The sequence below is a fragment of the Gambusia affinis genome, linkage group LG20 (genome assembly GCF_019740435.1).
Source record: "Gambusia affinis linkage group LG20, SWU_Gaff_1.0, whole genome shotgun sequence".
In the NCBI taxonomy this organism is placed as follows: Eukaryota; Metazoa; Chordata; class Actinopteri; order Cyprinodontiformes; family Poeciliidae; genus Gambusia; species Gambusia affinis.
In genome coordinates this window covers 2,364,949-2,377,488 of record NC_057887.1, presented here as the reverse complement: position 1 = coordinate 2,377,488, position 12,540 = coordinate 2,364,949, and the positions used below count along the sequence as shown (strand labels likewise).

The window sequence follows — 12,540 nt, the reverse complement described above, 5'->3', positions numbered from 1 at the left end:
TCACTGAAAGTCAAAGACGTGTAGCTTCGCCCCGTTCATCTGGTCACCAGCTCCTCAGAGTTAACTCTTCTACATTTATTATCAGGTCTGTTGCTACCATGATTAGCATCACAGCTGCAACTAATGCATACAGCATGTGTAATGATGGAAATAGTGTGTTACTCACTATCCTTTCCTTCTTTAGACCACTACTTCTCTGTTTCGAGGCAACATTTAATAACTTTAATAAACTTAAAGGGTCTAACGCTGATAAAAGAAAAGATCAGTGTATGGTTGTAGGAAAGACTTCAGATAATTTGTATCAGGAAATACTCTTGTTGTCCTGAGCTTTAAAAGAACCGGCCCAGTGTAACGTCACAGATGGACTTTACACATGCCTTCACAATTCGAATCTTAAACAAAAGTGGCATGTCAGGCTCAGCTGTTTTTAATTACAACACAGTTACGACGCCTTGCAAAACGGCTCACACCCCTTGAAATTACATTTTGTCACTTCAATGTGTTTAAAGGAACAGGAACTGCAACAGACTGGTGACCTGTCCAGGGTGAACCCGCCTCTCGCCCTGAAAGTTAGCTGGAGATGGACAGCAGCATCTCTCCTGACCCTGTTCAGGGCAATTTACTATGATGTAACATATGTCATGGTGGGTATCAACATGGTGGAAGCTAGCTCGCTCTATAGCGTTAGCTTCTGCTAAATACCATGTTGGTATAGCGCGATAGCCTTAGTGTTTATGATTAATGCTTTAGGGTTAGCACAGCTAACGTTTTAGCTAGCGGCGCCCACCACTTCTCTTTTCCATCCATTATCTAACACCCTTGTCCCTAAGTGGGGTCAGAGTTGTTATTGCAGTTTAGGGGAAGCTAAGTGCGCTAAACATACTCAAAGTTAGCATTCATTCAGTGCTAAAGCACTGAGTGGAAAATTAGCTAAACTATTAGCACATTAGCGAAGATGTGGCCACTACTGGAATAGAGTGACTACATGTAGGGAATAGTTGTGAAGAGATGAGGAAATGACACGTTTTTTTCTAGAGATAAAATATGACAAGAGTAGCTCAGATGTGTCAGCAGTAACGTAATTAAACATATTTCAGTTACAACTACAAAGAATAAAAAACAAATAGTTGAAGTCCAAAAGCCATGTAGGGGTCACGGTGCAGACGTGTGTGAAGCCAACTAGTCTTAAGCGTACCACACACACTGTGAAACGTGGTGGTGGCAGCATCATCCTGAGAGTTTTTCTTCACCAGGGGCAGGATCATTGATTAGGGTTGATGATTAGATAAAAGGAAACCTGCCATCTTGGACACCCCACTGTTTATATCAAAGCATATTCACGAGTTGCATCTGTAAAATGACAAAATGTGGAAAAGTTCAAGAGGTGTAAATGAGTCGAACCCAACCGCTCACCTGAACACTGCCGGAATCAGGCACCGTAAAGTCTGCGCAAAATCTTTTTTTATGCCTTCAGGTTTAAAAAGACGTGCAGCACTGGTAAACAGTCAGCACATGATTTTTGTTAGAGTTAAAGCTGCATAAAAAGGGCTACACTTAATACCAAATACAAACTTCCAGCATCCCTCCTGAAGAACACATGAAATATCGGACTATTTTTCTTAAAGTGTAACCTCTTGAGTTAAGAATAAAGTGCAATATTCAGAGAAAAAACATTAAAATTAAAATGGGAAAGAAAATCTTAAAGGTTCTTAATGAGACTGTCTGCATTCTTCAACAGAATTAGCTACAATGATAATGTTACTTCTCTGCCGAGGTCTCTTACTGTTTGAAGATATCTAACACTGCTGGTTATGGCATTATACTGACTGAAAAAAACAGAAATCAGGAGGTGTTTTCCTAATGAGAGATGTCCTAGTGCTTTTTTCTTACAGAATGAGATGAACACAGGAACAAGCACAAAGTAATCCTCTAGCATGGTATCCAAGGTCAACAGTGAGCTTTGAGGAAGGTCGCAGAGTCTCTAGTCATCAGATCATTCTTTCTGTTTGAACTAGTACTGTCGATGTTCTGGAAATCTTTTTTTTTTTTTTTTTGTGCGGGAGCATGATGGGGATGTTGGTGGATTAATTACTCTGGTTTCCAACTGGAGGAAATTCGTTCTCGTCATCCAGACAGATTGGGCCCTCTGCAAATTCATGCTCAGGGAAGACCTCCCCTCTCTGGGCTCCGCCGTCTTCAGAGTAGCCTGGGAGGGAGAGAGAGAAGAGAGAGATGTTTTCTGATCAACAATCCAAAGGGGAAAAAAACGCTGAAATTTTAGGGGTGCACCAATTGCAGTTTTCTGGACGACTGTCGATTACCAATCTTTGAAAAGCTTGACCTGCCGATTTTGGCCAATACCAATTTTTTTGGCTGAAATGTTGCTAAATATATTAGGAAAGTCACTGAGTTGTTGACAGTGAACAAACATGCAGACATGACCTGATGGGGTGCATGTCAGTCAAACCTCTGGGTCAGTGGTTTGACTGACATGAAAGTGGGAGAAAGTGGACAGTGGCTGATTTTTAGACCTTTGCTGAGGAAGATGAAATCGGTCGATAATATCGGCTTCACACTTAAGTATCATCCAATCACTGATCTCCCAAAATTAAGGAAATCGGGGCCAATTTATCAGTGCACCCCTAATAAGTTTGGCTCTTTTATTTTGCCCAACTGCACATCTAATAATCTTCCCAGTGGTTTTAGGTTTTATTCTCTCATATCCGCTGTAGATATTTCATGTTGATATATCCAACAAATCTCTGGATAAAACTCCACTTTGGTCCTGTTAGGTATTGCCATTAGAATTACAGCAACTCTTAAAAGTATTCACACCCCTGGATCTTCTTCACATTTTTCACAACCACAACCTTCATTCTTTTATTATAGGCCCACAGAAAATATCACAGAGCTCTGAAGTGGAATCCTTCTTCTGTCAGGCAATTGTTATGTTTGTGTTGGTGTTTCATCACAAAGCAAATGAAACACATTTACTCTAAAAGGTGTTTCAAGCTGTAGAAACGCTGTGAAAGGTTTTAAAACCCAGTAAATGTCTGCCACTACCACACTTTATTAAAACGTGGAAAAAACCCGTAAAACAAATAAAAAATGGATTATACATATTCAGTATTGAAAGACATTTCTAACTCAACAACAAGTTACCCAGGAGCGTGGTGGAGGAAGGAGGCGTGGAAGGAAGAGCCACAGTGGCAGCATATGATTGGCCGGCGGGTTGCTGGGGGCCGTCCTCTTGGTTCTCCTCTTCTTTCTCCTCCTCCTGCTCCTCTGATTCAAAGAGTCTGAAGGAGCAGAGCAGAGGGGACAACACGGGAACATGAACATCGTATCATTTTGACAGCGTAAATATTTCTGGTAACATGAACACACCTGTGTTTATGAACAAGGGCACACTCGCCTCCCTCCTGCGGATCTACATTGTAGACATAGAGGTAACCCTCAGAGGACGCAACCAGCAGCCGTGGAAGCTTCTGAATCCTGAAACAAAGATAAAGTGTAAACAGATCGATTTAGAAACATTCGACTGCGTGTTGTGGATGGAAAAAAAAAGGAGGAGTACATTTCGGACAAAGAAATTCTAATTTCAAATATTTTCCAGAAATATTTATTTCTGGAAGTAAATTTTAAGAAAAATAAAATTTTTGAAAATGTCAAAAATGGGCAAAGAAAAAAAACAACAAAAAAAACTCAGAAATATTTAGATTAAGCTCAAGAATTTTCTAGAAAAAGCTTGGAAGTTTTCTGAACCTGTGAAGAAGAAAATCTTTGACTATTGGAAATTTCAAAACTTGAGCATTTTCTCCTTCTTGCGGTCAGAAACGAATGCATTAGGGCCATTGGGCATAGAAAAAGAAACAAAAAACAGGAAGTAAATTTTCCACCAAAAAAGACTAAGAAATGTTTACATTCATTTCAGAAATTTCCTCCAAAAAACTTGGAAACTTCTGAGTTTTAAAATTCGAGATTGTTTGACTTTTTGTCCTCAGTTCTATTTCATTTTTTTCCAGAACATTTTTTGGCAGAAATTTACTATTCCTTTTTTTTCTGTCTACAATTACCCCAATAAGCCGTCATAGGTACAACCCTTTTATATGAAAAATAAAAACAAAGTAAAATAACTTTCTGGTGCCGATTTCTTACGTGGCCAGGGCACAGATGTTCTTCAGGCCGAACATGTTGAGCCGTACGGTGGCGAAGGCGCGGTCCTGGTGCATCATGTCAGACACATGGGCGGGTAGGTAGGTGCTGGCTGCTGTGAACATTTTCCCCACGTATGTCGACCATGTTGGAGATTCCTCATCTTGACTGGAGGGAACATGAGGGTTCAGGATAAATATTTAAATTACTTTTTTTTTTTTATCCTTACACCACTGACCATGCCAGCAGGTAGCAACAAAATCAGCAGAGACATTAAAAAGAAAGCTAATTCTAATGCTGCAAAAACATGATTCTACATTTGTTGTTGCAACACTGAAAGCCTCCGATGATCAAAACTGAGATGAAGAAAAGACTTTTAAGACTTCTGTTGGCTTTCTTCTCATTATAAATTTGTCACTGGGTTGTTTCAGGAAGAGAAAAATGTCCACCATCGTTAGAAAACCTGGGAAATGTCATGATATCAAGCAACTTTTAATTAAATTATTATTATTATTATTATTATTATTATTATTATTATTATTATTATTATTATTATTATTGTCTTTTTTTAAAAAACAATTTCTAGTTTTTATAAATGTCCCAAAAGTTGTTCAAACCAATCTTTGGAAAATGTGTCAGGTAATATATGTTAGCTTACACATCAGTTAAAATAGCGGCAGTTACACTGTAGTTACGGTTTGATTCCCTTAGTTTTTTAAAGACAAAGGTTCCGGGATCAATATGTAGAATTATGATTTATGGATTATTTCAATATTCTTCAGTTAGTTCTTTAAAAAAAAAACTAAGACTTGGGATACTTTGTGACATATTTACAGATATTCAGACAAACATTTTGTTTTGAGTAAACCTGACAAGATTATGAAAACAGATTATGGAGATTCTCACCTGTGCATAATAAGACGTTATTGGTATGATCATTGGGTGTTTGGGTTTTAGTTTCCTTCGGGGTTTTGATCATTACTGTGTTGGTTAGATCTCACTAATATTTGGTTGATCTCTTTGTGTTTGTTATTGTCACTAAAGTGTTGCCATATTAGTGTTTTCCTTTGCTTCTGTTTTGTTTCTTGTATTCTGAATTTATTTCTCTTAGATGGACGTCAGGCCTTTTCCCTTTTGGGTTGTAGACCCTATAGTTTTAGTTAAGACTTCCTCCCTCAGCCTTCCTGCTGTGTCCAGTCACAGCTCTTCCACATCTCCTCCGTTTAGTTCAACTTCTGCCTCTTTATTTGAGCTCCTGTTTTTTTTCATTGTTCCTTTGCTGTATTTTTCCATTCTGCTGCCTAAATCTCTGTCCATGCTCCATGTCCTGTTCTTGACACACTTCATGACAGTTACTTTGACTAGGTCAGCACGGCATGTTGAAGCGACCTGGAGAAAGCAGGTGAAGTAGGTTAAAGGTCTGTTTGTCTGCATTATAACTGCAGCCGGATGCCAAAATGGGGGCAAACAGCTGGCTTGTGCTGGACCTGATAGGTGTGTATTCAGTACAATGTGTGCCTGACATGAAGCAGATATTCCATGCTGTGGGAATAAAATAAGATTTGATGTGATTAAAGCAACATTGTGTATTTTCTTATCATCAAAGGAGAGGATTGTGATGGAAAATTGTCTTATCTGGTAATTAAATCAGAATATATTATCTGACAGTAAAACGTTCTGCCGCTGAACTCATGGCCAACTAAAATCCAAAGTTATGCTATGCTAAATAAATGTAACACTTGTTGAGTAGTGAATAAAAACCTTGTAAAAGTTGTTCCTCTACATATTTTGTAGCATCGTCTGCAGGTTTGTAAAGAGGGAAATCAGACCAGGAAGTTGTTAGATAAACGAGGAAAAGCCACCATGTGCAAATAACATTACCTCTAGAGAAGGCCTGCGGACCTCGACTGAGACATTCAAGCATTTATGACCCAGAGCTTCTAATCGGTGACTCAAACATAAAAGGAAACGGTGTTTACCTGGGGCTGTGTTGTTCCAGTTTGAAGATGTGAACAGTCTCAGTGTTGCTGGAAGCGCACAGGAACTGAGCGTCTGCGCTGAACGACAAAGAGCTGATGCTAACGTATCTGAAACAGGACATCAACAAGAAAACACTAAGTTAAGATGCAATTGTGCATTTTTCAAAAGAGAATATACGTCGTTTATAATAAGAAAATCATCTCGGGAAAAGAGAAGAAATCTGATTTGAGAGTCTGTTCATAGTTAGCCAACGCGAACTTCAAAATTCCTTTTCAAAAAAATATTATTTACAGATGTAGCAGTTTGTGAAGCATCAGTGCATGCAGCATGGTACTGGGAAAAAACAAATACAGAATCACACTCGATCGAGTTCTTGAACAAGAACTGAAAAATTCCAACCTCTGAGTGTAGATGAAAGACATGATTCCTCTCACCTGACAGAAGCTGTGTTTCCGTTGACCATAAAATTGAGCAATTTAACATTTTGAAAATAAATTAGCTTAATTGAAACTTGGCAACCTCAAGAAAACTCATATTTTTAAATAAAAAGTTTTGGCATGAGAATGAGGTGTGTGTTTTTTTGGGGGTGGTTTCAAAATTGGTTTATTTTTCAAATCTCCAATGGAAACGCTTTTTCCACATCACGAGTCACATGATCAACAACCGGATGTTACCACTGGCACAAACTACAAAGAAGAAGAAGACAGGAAGTTTATGGAAGATGATGGCGCGGCGTGTTTTTGTAGCAACTTATCGCGTGAACCAACTTATTCACATGGGATTTTGATTCCATTTCTTATTTAATGGAGACACAGCAATTGGAAAATTGTGTTGTTTTTTTAATATTAGCAGAATATTGTCAAGATTTTGTGTATATTTATAATGGAAACGCATCCAGGTACTGATGTGCTGTTAGCCTGTTAGCATCCTCTACAAGCCAACGCCACAAAAAGTACTTTGCTGAGCTGGCAGTTTTTCCACTACTAAGACGATTCCCTTCATCCCAGTCCGCAAGCGCAGCAGCACAGAATATTAAAACCACATATAAACACAAACCTTTTCATCCCCCGACGAAATTCAAACAACTTCTGACCCTCTGGGATGCTGAAAACTCTGATAACAGTGCCCTACAGAGGAGAAGAAGTAGTTCACGCTCCCTGTTATTGAAAACAACAAAAGCAGGCTTTTGTCGTTTTCATGCTCTCGCCTTCTCAGATGCGCTGGCCAGCTTTGTGCCGGAGGCGTTGAACGCCAGGGCCGCCAGCGGGCTGTCGTGGGCCTGGATCAGGGTCACCGTGCTCTGACAGTGGGAAAACAAAGGCTTTCTAGTGACATGCGTCCAGTCTCAAACTGGGGTTCACCACGCCAACCCCAATCCTCACCAGGTTGTTGGCGTCGTAGACCGTGATCTCTCCAATGGTGGCGCTGCCTGGGTAAGCCAGGTAGGAGGTGCCATGGTTAACGGACAGCGCACACAGACCTACAGGTGAGCAGAGGGAACATCATACAGTTTTATACCAGTTGAGTCAAATTTCAACTTGAACTCTTTCATTGTGATTATGTTTCTGTCCTGGTTAGTTTAACTTGTGTCCCACTTTGGATGCCCGTGTTTTAAGTGAAAACTCTGTAATGTATTTCAAATAACCAAAACAGGAATGTCTCTGCGAACGTTGCGTTTTTTTCACCCATATCATCAAATGACTTGCTTACCGTGTTACAGTGAGCTGCAGCTGCTCTCCTGGCTAAAACACTAATTTTGTAAGTAATTGTTCTGGCTGAACCAATTCCCATCCATCTGTATGCAATGAAAATGGACAAACTGGAGAATCCAGTTTCTGGATGCTTTATTTAAAACAGACTCCAATTGGATAAAAAAAAATGCCTTTAGTTTTGATCGAACCAACTTTAACACACTCCACTAGAGATTACCCACTAAATATATGTCTAATATAAATACATTATAAGCTAAAGAGATGGTGCAAACACTTAGTTATCCATAAGGAATCTTCTGAAAGAACACTTTTAACTGATTCATGTGCACAAGCAAGTTTGGAGTTAATAATTTTGCGCACACATTTTGAGACATTTTGGTCCATTTGCTCCTGCAGTCTTATTTTCAGTCAAATGACCCTGTAGCTGGTGTGTACCTGTTGGGTTGACCGGCGTGTTGAGCAGGGTCTTGAGGAGTTTCATGTCTCTGATGTTGTGGATGTAGATGGACTCCTCCAGGCACACCACGAGTCGCTGAAGTCGACAGACCAGGAGATCAGCACGGCAACGCAGCCGGACACAACCGGAAAGATCCGCTTTTCCGTTCTCACCTGTCTGTTCAGCTTCACCGATAGGATGTTGTTGGAGTAGCTGTAGTTGCAGATTTCCGTCCCCTTCTTGAAGTGGTAGACGTTCATTCGACGGGGCATGGAGAGACTGACTACCACCACCAGGCTGCTGGAGAACAGTCGCTCCACGATGTAGACGTCTGGGCACTCCACTGAGAGAGAGGAAACAGACACGAAAGCAGCCTCGTGAATGCTAAAGCTAGTTAGCATGGCCACCGATGACGGCGCACAAAAGGGTTTCCTGAAAAGGTGAGTTGTTTCTCCATTCACACTTTAGCAGCGATTATATGAGATTGATTGACAGCACTAAGCCCCTCCTCCTGTCTCTGATTGGTTGTTTTTGATCGGGGCGACTCAGGAATGATGTGTTTCTTCAACAGAATCTGAGGGAGGAAATTGATCCACTCACAGATTACTGGTTTTAATTTGTCATGCGTCTTAATTTGTCCTAATTGATGGTCGCTTCTGGAGACATCTGTGGTTGAGAAGTCATGAGACAGCCCATCTGATGAGGGCTCAGAAAGCCATTTAGAGAATACTTTGATTAGCAGAATAATGCAGCAGCAGCAAAGTGCTTCTGTGATAAATATGAATCCAAAGTTGCATGTTCTGCGACAATAAATCCTCTTTGTTTCAGGAGGTTTTGTTTGGTGGTGAGGTTAGCATCCTGCTCCGTACCTCCTTCATGGATACAGTCCAGTTTGTCCACAGCTGTGACGGAGAAGAGCCGGTATCCCGTCTTCGTGCCCACGGACAGAGAGCTGCGATCAAAACACACACACACACACACACTGTCATCAAGAGAAGGAACTTCATGATCAGAACCTACAGTATGAAACAACCATCTCCCCGGCAGTTAGGGTAAAGAATTATTTTGCGAAAAAGAACAAATGGAGACCTTTAAGAAGATGGATCGCACCGTTCCTACTGATAAACACGGTGGTGGCAGCATCATTCTTTAACTAGGCATTCATCTGTAAAGAACACAATTGTTTCCACTGCTGACCAAATGTATGCAAACTTCTGAATTCAGAAAATCTGTTTTAAAAAAAAAAGTTCTCCCTACGTTTTCTAAAATTTGTCAAAAAGAAATAATTTTTGCTCATTCTGGCTGACCTAAATCGAGAGAAGTTTGGTCTGATTTAACTTCAGACAGTGAGACAAAAAAATATGCATGTCTCTATTAATTTGCTGTAAGTAATCTTCTGGTTTCAACTGTTTAAGCTGAGTTATTTTAAAAAGAGCCTACAGTAGACAAGGACGCCCCCATTTTTCCCCTCTTTATTTTTTCAAAGTATCGTAGTTTTTATAAAACTGATAGGATGACATCAGGTGAGTTGTTTATATTCAAGTGTTTGACTCTTAGGAAGTTTTTGGGGACAACATGGAGCTATTGGCCAGGGGACATAATAAACCTACCATGGATCACTGCCTATCTGCTACCTATTAATGTACTTCAATTTTCATTAAAATACAAACAGATATATGTTTATATATAAGTTTTGGCGTTCTTGTATATGTTTTGGTGCTCTATTCAGTACAAAGAGAGAAAAGAGAAAAACAATAAATCGTCGGCATCCAAAATATATGTATATTTCTTTTGTACTGGATATTTTTTTGGACTGGAAAGAGTACCAGAACTCTGAAGTGGTTTTGGGCTGAAGTGCAATTATTCTTAAGGACTTCAACAACCCCGGGCTGCCTCTTACTTCTTCATTAACATTCAAAAAACAAAGCAAAATGCTTAAGAAACATATTTATCCATGTTGCTAACATATATGTGTCCCTCGATTTGTTAATCCAGATTGTTGATGTTATGGTCAGCGTGGTTCGACCCTAAATTCACTACTTTGATGTGCAACAGGCCCTGAAGATTAACACAGTGGCCTACTTCACCTCCACCTTGTCTTCAAGTTCTGATGTTTCGATTAAAAAACCCCTGCAGATTTGTTCTGTTTGTTTCACTGTTTGGGTTCATTTCAACAAAACTAATAAGCCGTATTATCTGGGAATACGGCTGGACATCGTTATGCAACAGCCAGGTACATGAAGGAGTTCACCCTGGGCTCGACTCGGCCAGGCTCGGCCCGACTCGGCGCGGCCCGCAGATCGCTTACGTGGTGTCCTGGTTGAACGAGGCGCAGATGAAGTGGCGGTGCGGTCCGGGGCCCTCCGATATCGCCTCTTGGGTCTCCATCCGAGCCACCGGAACCTCTGTCGTCTCGCTGTCCGAGGTTGAAGGCCTTTGGCTCGGGCCGATCCCCGCCGGAGCCCGCTGCTCCTCCTCGGCGTCCAGACTCCAAGCGCCACGCTCGCACTCTTGAGGGAAAGGAATGTCCAGGCTCAGATAGCGGTTCGGGGAGCGCTCATTTCCCAGAGGAAGAGTTCTGCCGAACCGAAACAAGATCAAAGATCAATGCTCTCACCTCCAGAATGAGATGTTTCGCCGTAGCCAGTCAGGAATCCTGTTATTATCCTGCTATTAACTTCCAGTGTTCTCTGAGAAAAACAAAAACAGCTGATGGGAGGATGCGTCACAATCAGCCGCGTAACGATTGGCTCATTCCAACAGGTCAACCCCCTTCCTTCTCGCATTGCTATTGGCCAACATTTTCTGCGCTGACGTATGAGTGGATAAATCGTCTAAACTTCAACCACGAACTGCCTATTAAGAAGGCATTAACGCCTGATTGGTCGACTAACCTTTCTGTCTTATCACGAGGAATTGTTTTGGTTATTTAATTGGATAAAACATGGAGACAAAAACAGCCCAGAGAAGGCGCAAAAGTTAAAAAAAAAAAAAAAAGAAAAAAAAAAAGTTTGGAGTCATCTGGTTATGTTTGGCTTTTTTCTCGGGGAAGGAACATAACATTTTTTAACCGTAGCAGGTTTTACCTGTGATAGATTTACTCATACTTGTGTCCAAAATAATAGCAGTGAAAGACAAAAAAAAAAGATTATTAACCAGATACAATACATGGAAAAGTAATTAAAAATGTGTAGTAGAGTACCGGTAATAGAAAACTAACAGACATGTATTCTTTTGTTTCTGTATCTGAATCTAAAATAACACCATTATTAAGTTCAATTATCCATCCATCCATTTTCTTACACCCTTGTCCCTAGTGGGGTCAGGAGGTGCAGGTGCCAATCTCTAGCTAAGGTTCCGGGCGAGAGGCAGGGTCACCCTGGACAGGTCACCAGTCTGTCGCAGAGCAACACAGAGACAGACAGGACAAACTACCATGCACACACGCACACACACTCACTCACACCCAGGGAGAATTTTAGAAAGACCAATTAACCCACAGGTGTTAAACTCCAGTCCTCCAGTCGCTGTCCTACAGTTTTTAGATGTGCCACAGGTACAAAACATTGGAATGAAATGGCTTAATGACCTCCTCCTTGTGTAGATCAGTTCTCCAGAGCCTTAATGAACCAATTATTCTATTCAGGTGGTGAAGCAGAGGCACATCTAAACATTGCAGGACAGTGGTCCTTGAGGACTGGATTTTTACACCCCTGATTAACCTATAAAAGTCATGTTCTTTTTGTTTTTGGTTTTTTTTTTTTTTGGGGGGGGCGGGGGGGGTTGTGGGAGTACCCGGAGAGAACCTACGCATGCACAGAAAGACCATGCAGAAAGAACCCAGGCTGGGACTAGAACCCAGGACCTTCTTGCTGCAAGGCAACAGTGCAACCAACTGTGCCACTGTACAGCCCAAGTTCAATTATCATCTGTTAAAAAAATATTTTAATGTTGCAGACTTATTGTGCTATCTTCAGATGATTAATTCATTAGCATAATACATTATTTGATAGGTATTTTCTAAACCTACATAAAAAGAGAACCACAGACAACGTTTATGAGTTTTCAACCAAGCTTCTGCAGAAGGAGAAAACATAGCAAACCACTTCTCCAAGGTGTTCACCATGCGTTCTGACTCTCTGCATCAGAACAAGTCTTTTTATTACAGAACAGAGCAAGAAAGGAATGTAAAGGTAATAACTCAAAGAAGATAGAGAAAGATAATACAGGAACTAACACACAGGCCCTTTAAGGAGT

General features: G+C 40.7%; 1 protein-coding gene across 1 annotated transcript; it reads right to left on the bottom strand.

The window, feature by feature from the left end:
- Positions 1–2,031: 2,031 nt before the first annotated feature.
- Positions 2,032–11,206, bottom strand: LOC122823698 (WD repeat domain phosphoinositide-interacting protein 1-like). The gene is made up of 13 exons (XM_044103602.1): positions 10,901–11,206; positions 10,592–10,793; positions 9,153–9,235; positions 8,457–8,626; positions 8,283–8,379; positions 7,518–7,615; positions 7,343–7,435; positions 7,192–7,262; positions 6,135–6,242; positions 4,159–4,323; positions 3,388–3,495; positions 3,163–3,299; positions 2,032–2,206 (listed from the first exon to the last, which is right to left on the bottom strand). Exons 1-13 carry the CDS (start codon positions 11,067–11,069, stop codon positions 2,085–2,087), a joined length of 1,623 nt encoding a protein of 540 aa, XP_043959537.1. The 5' UTR covers positions 11,070–11,206; the 3' UTR covers positions 2,032–2,084.
- Positions 11,207–12,540: the final 1,334 nt, after the last annotated feature.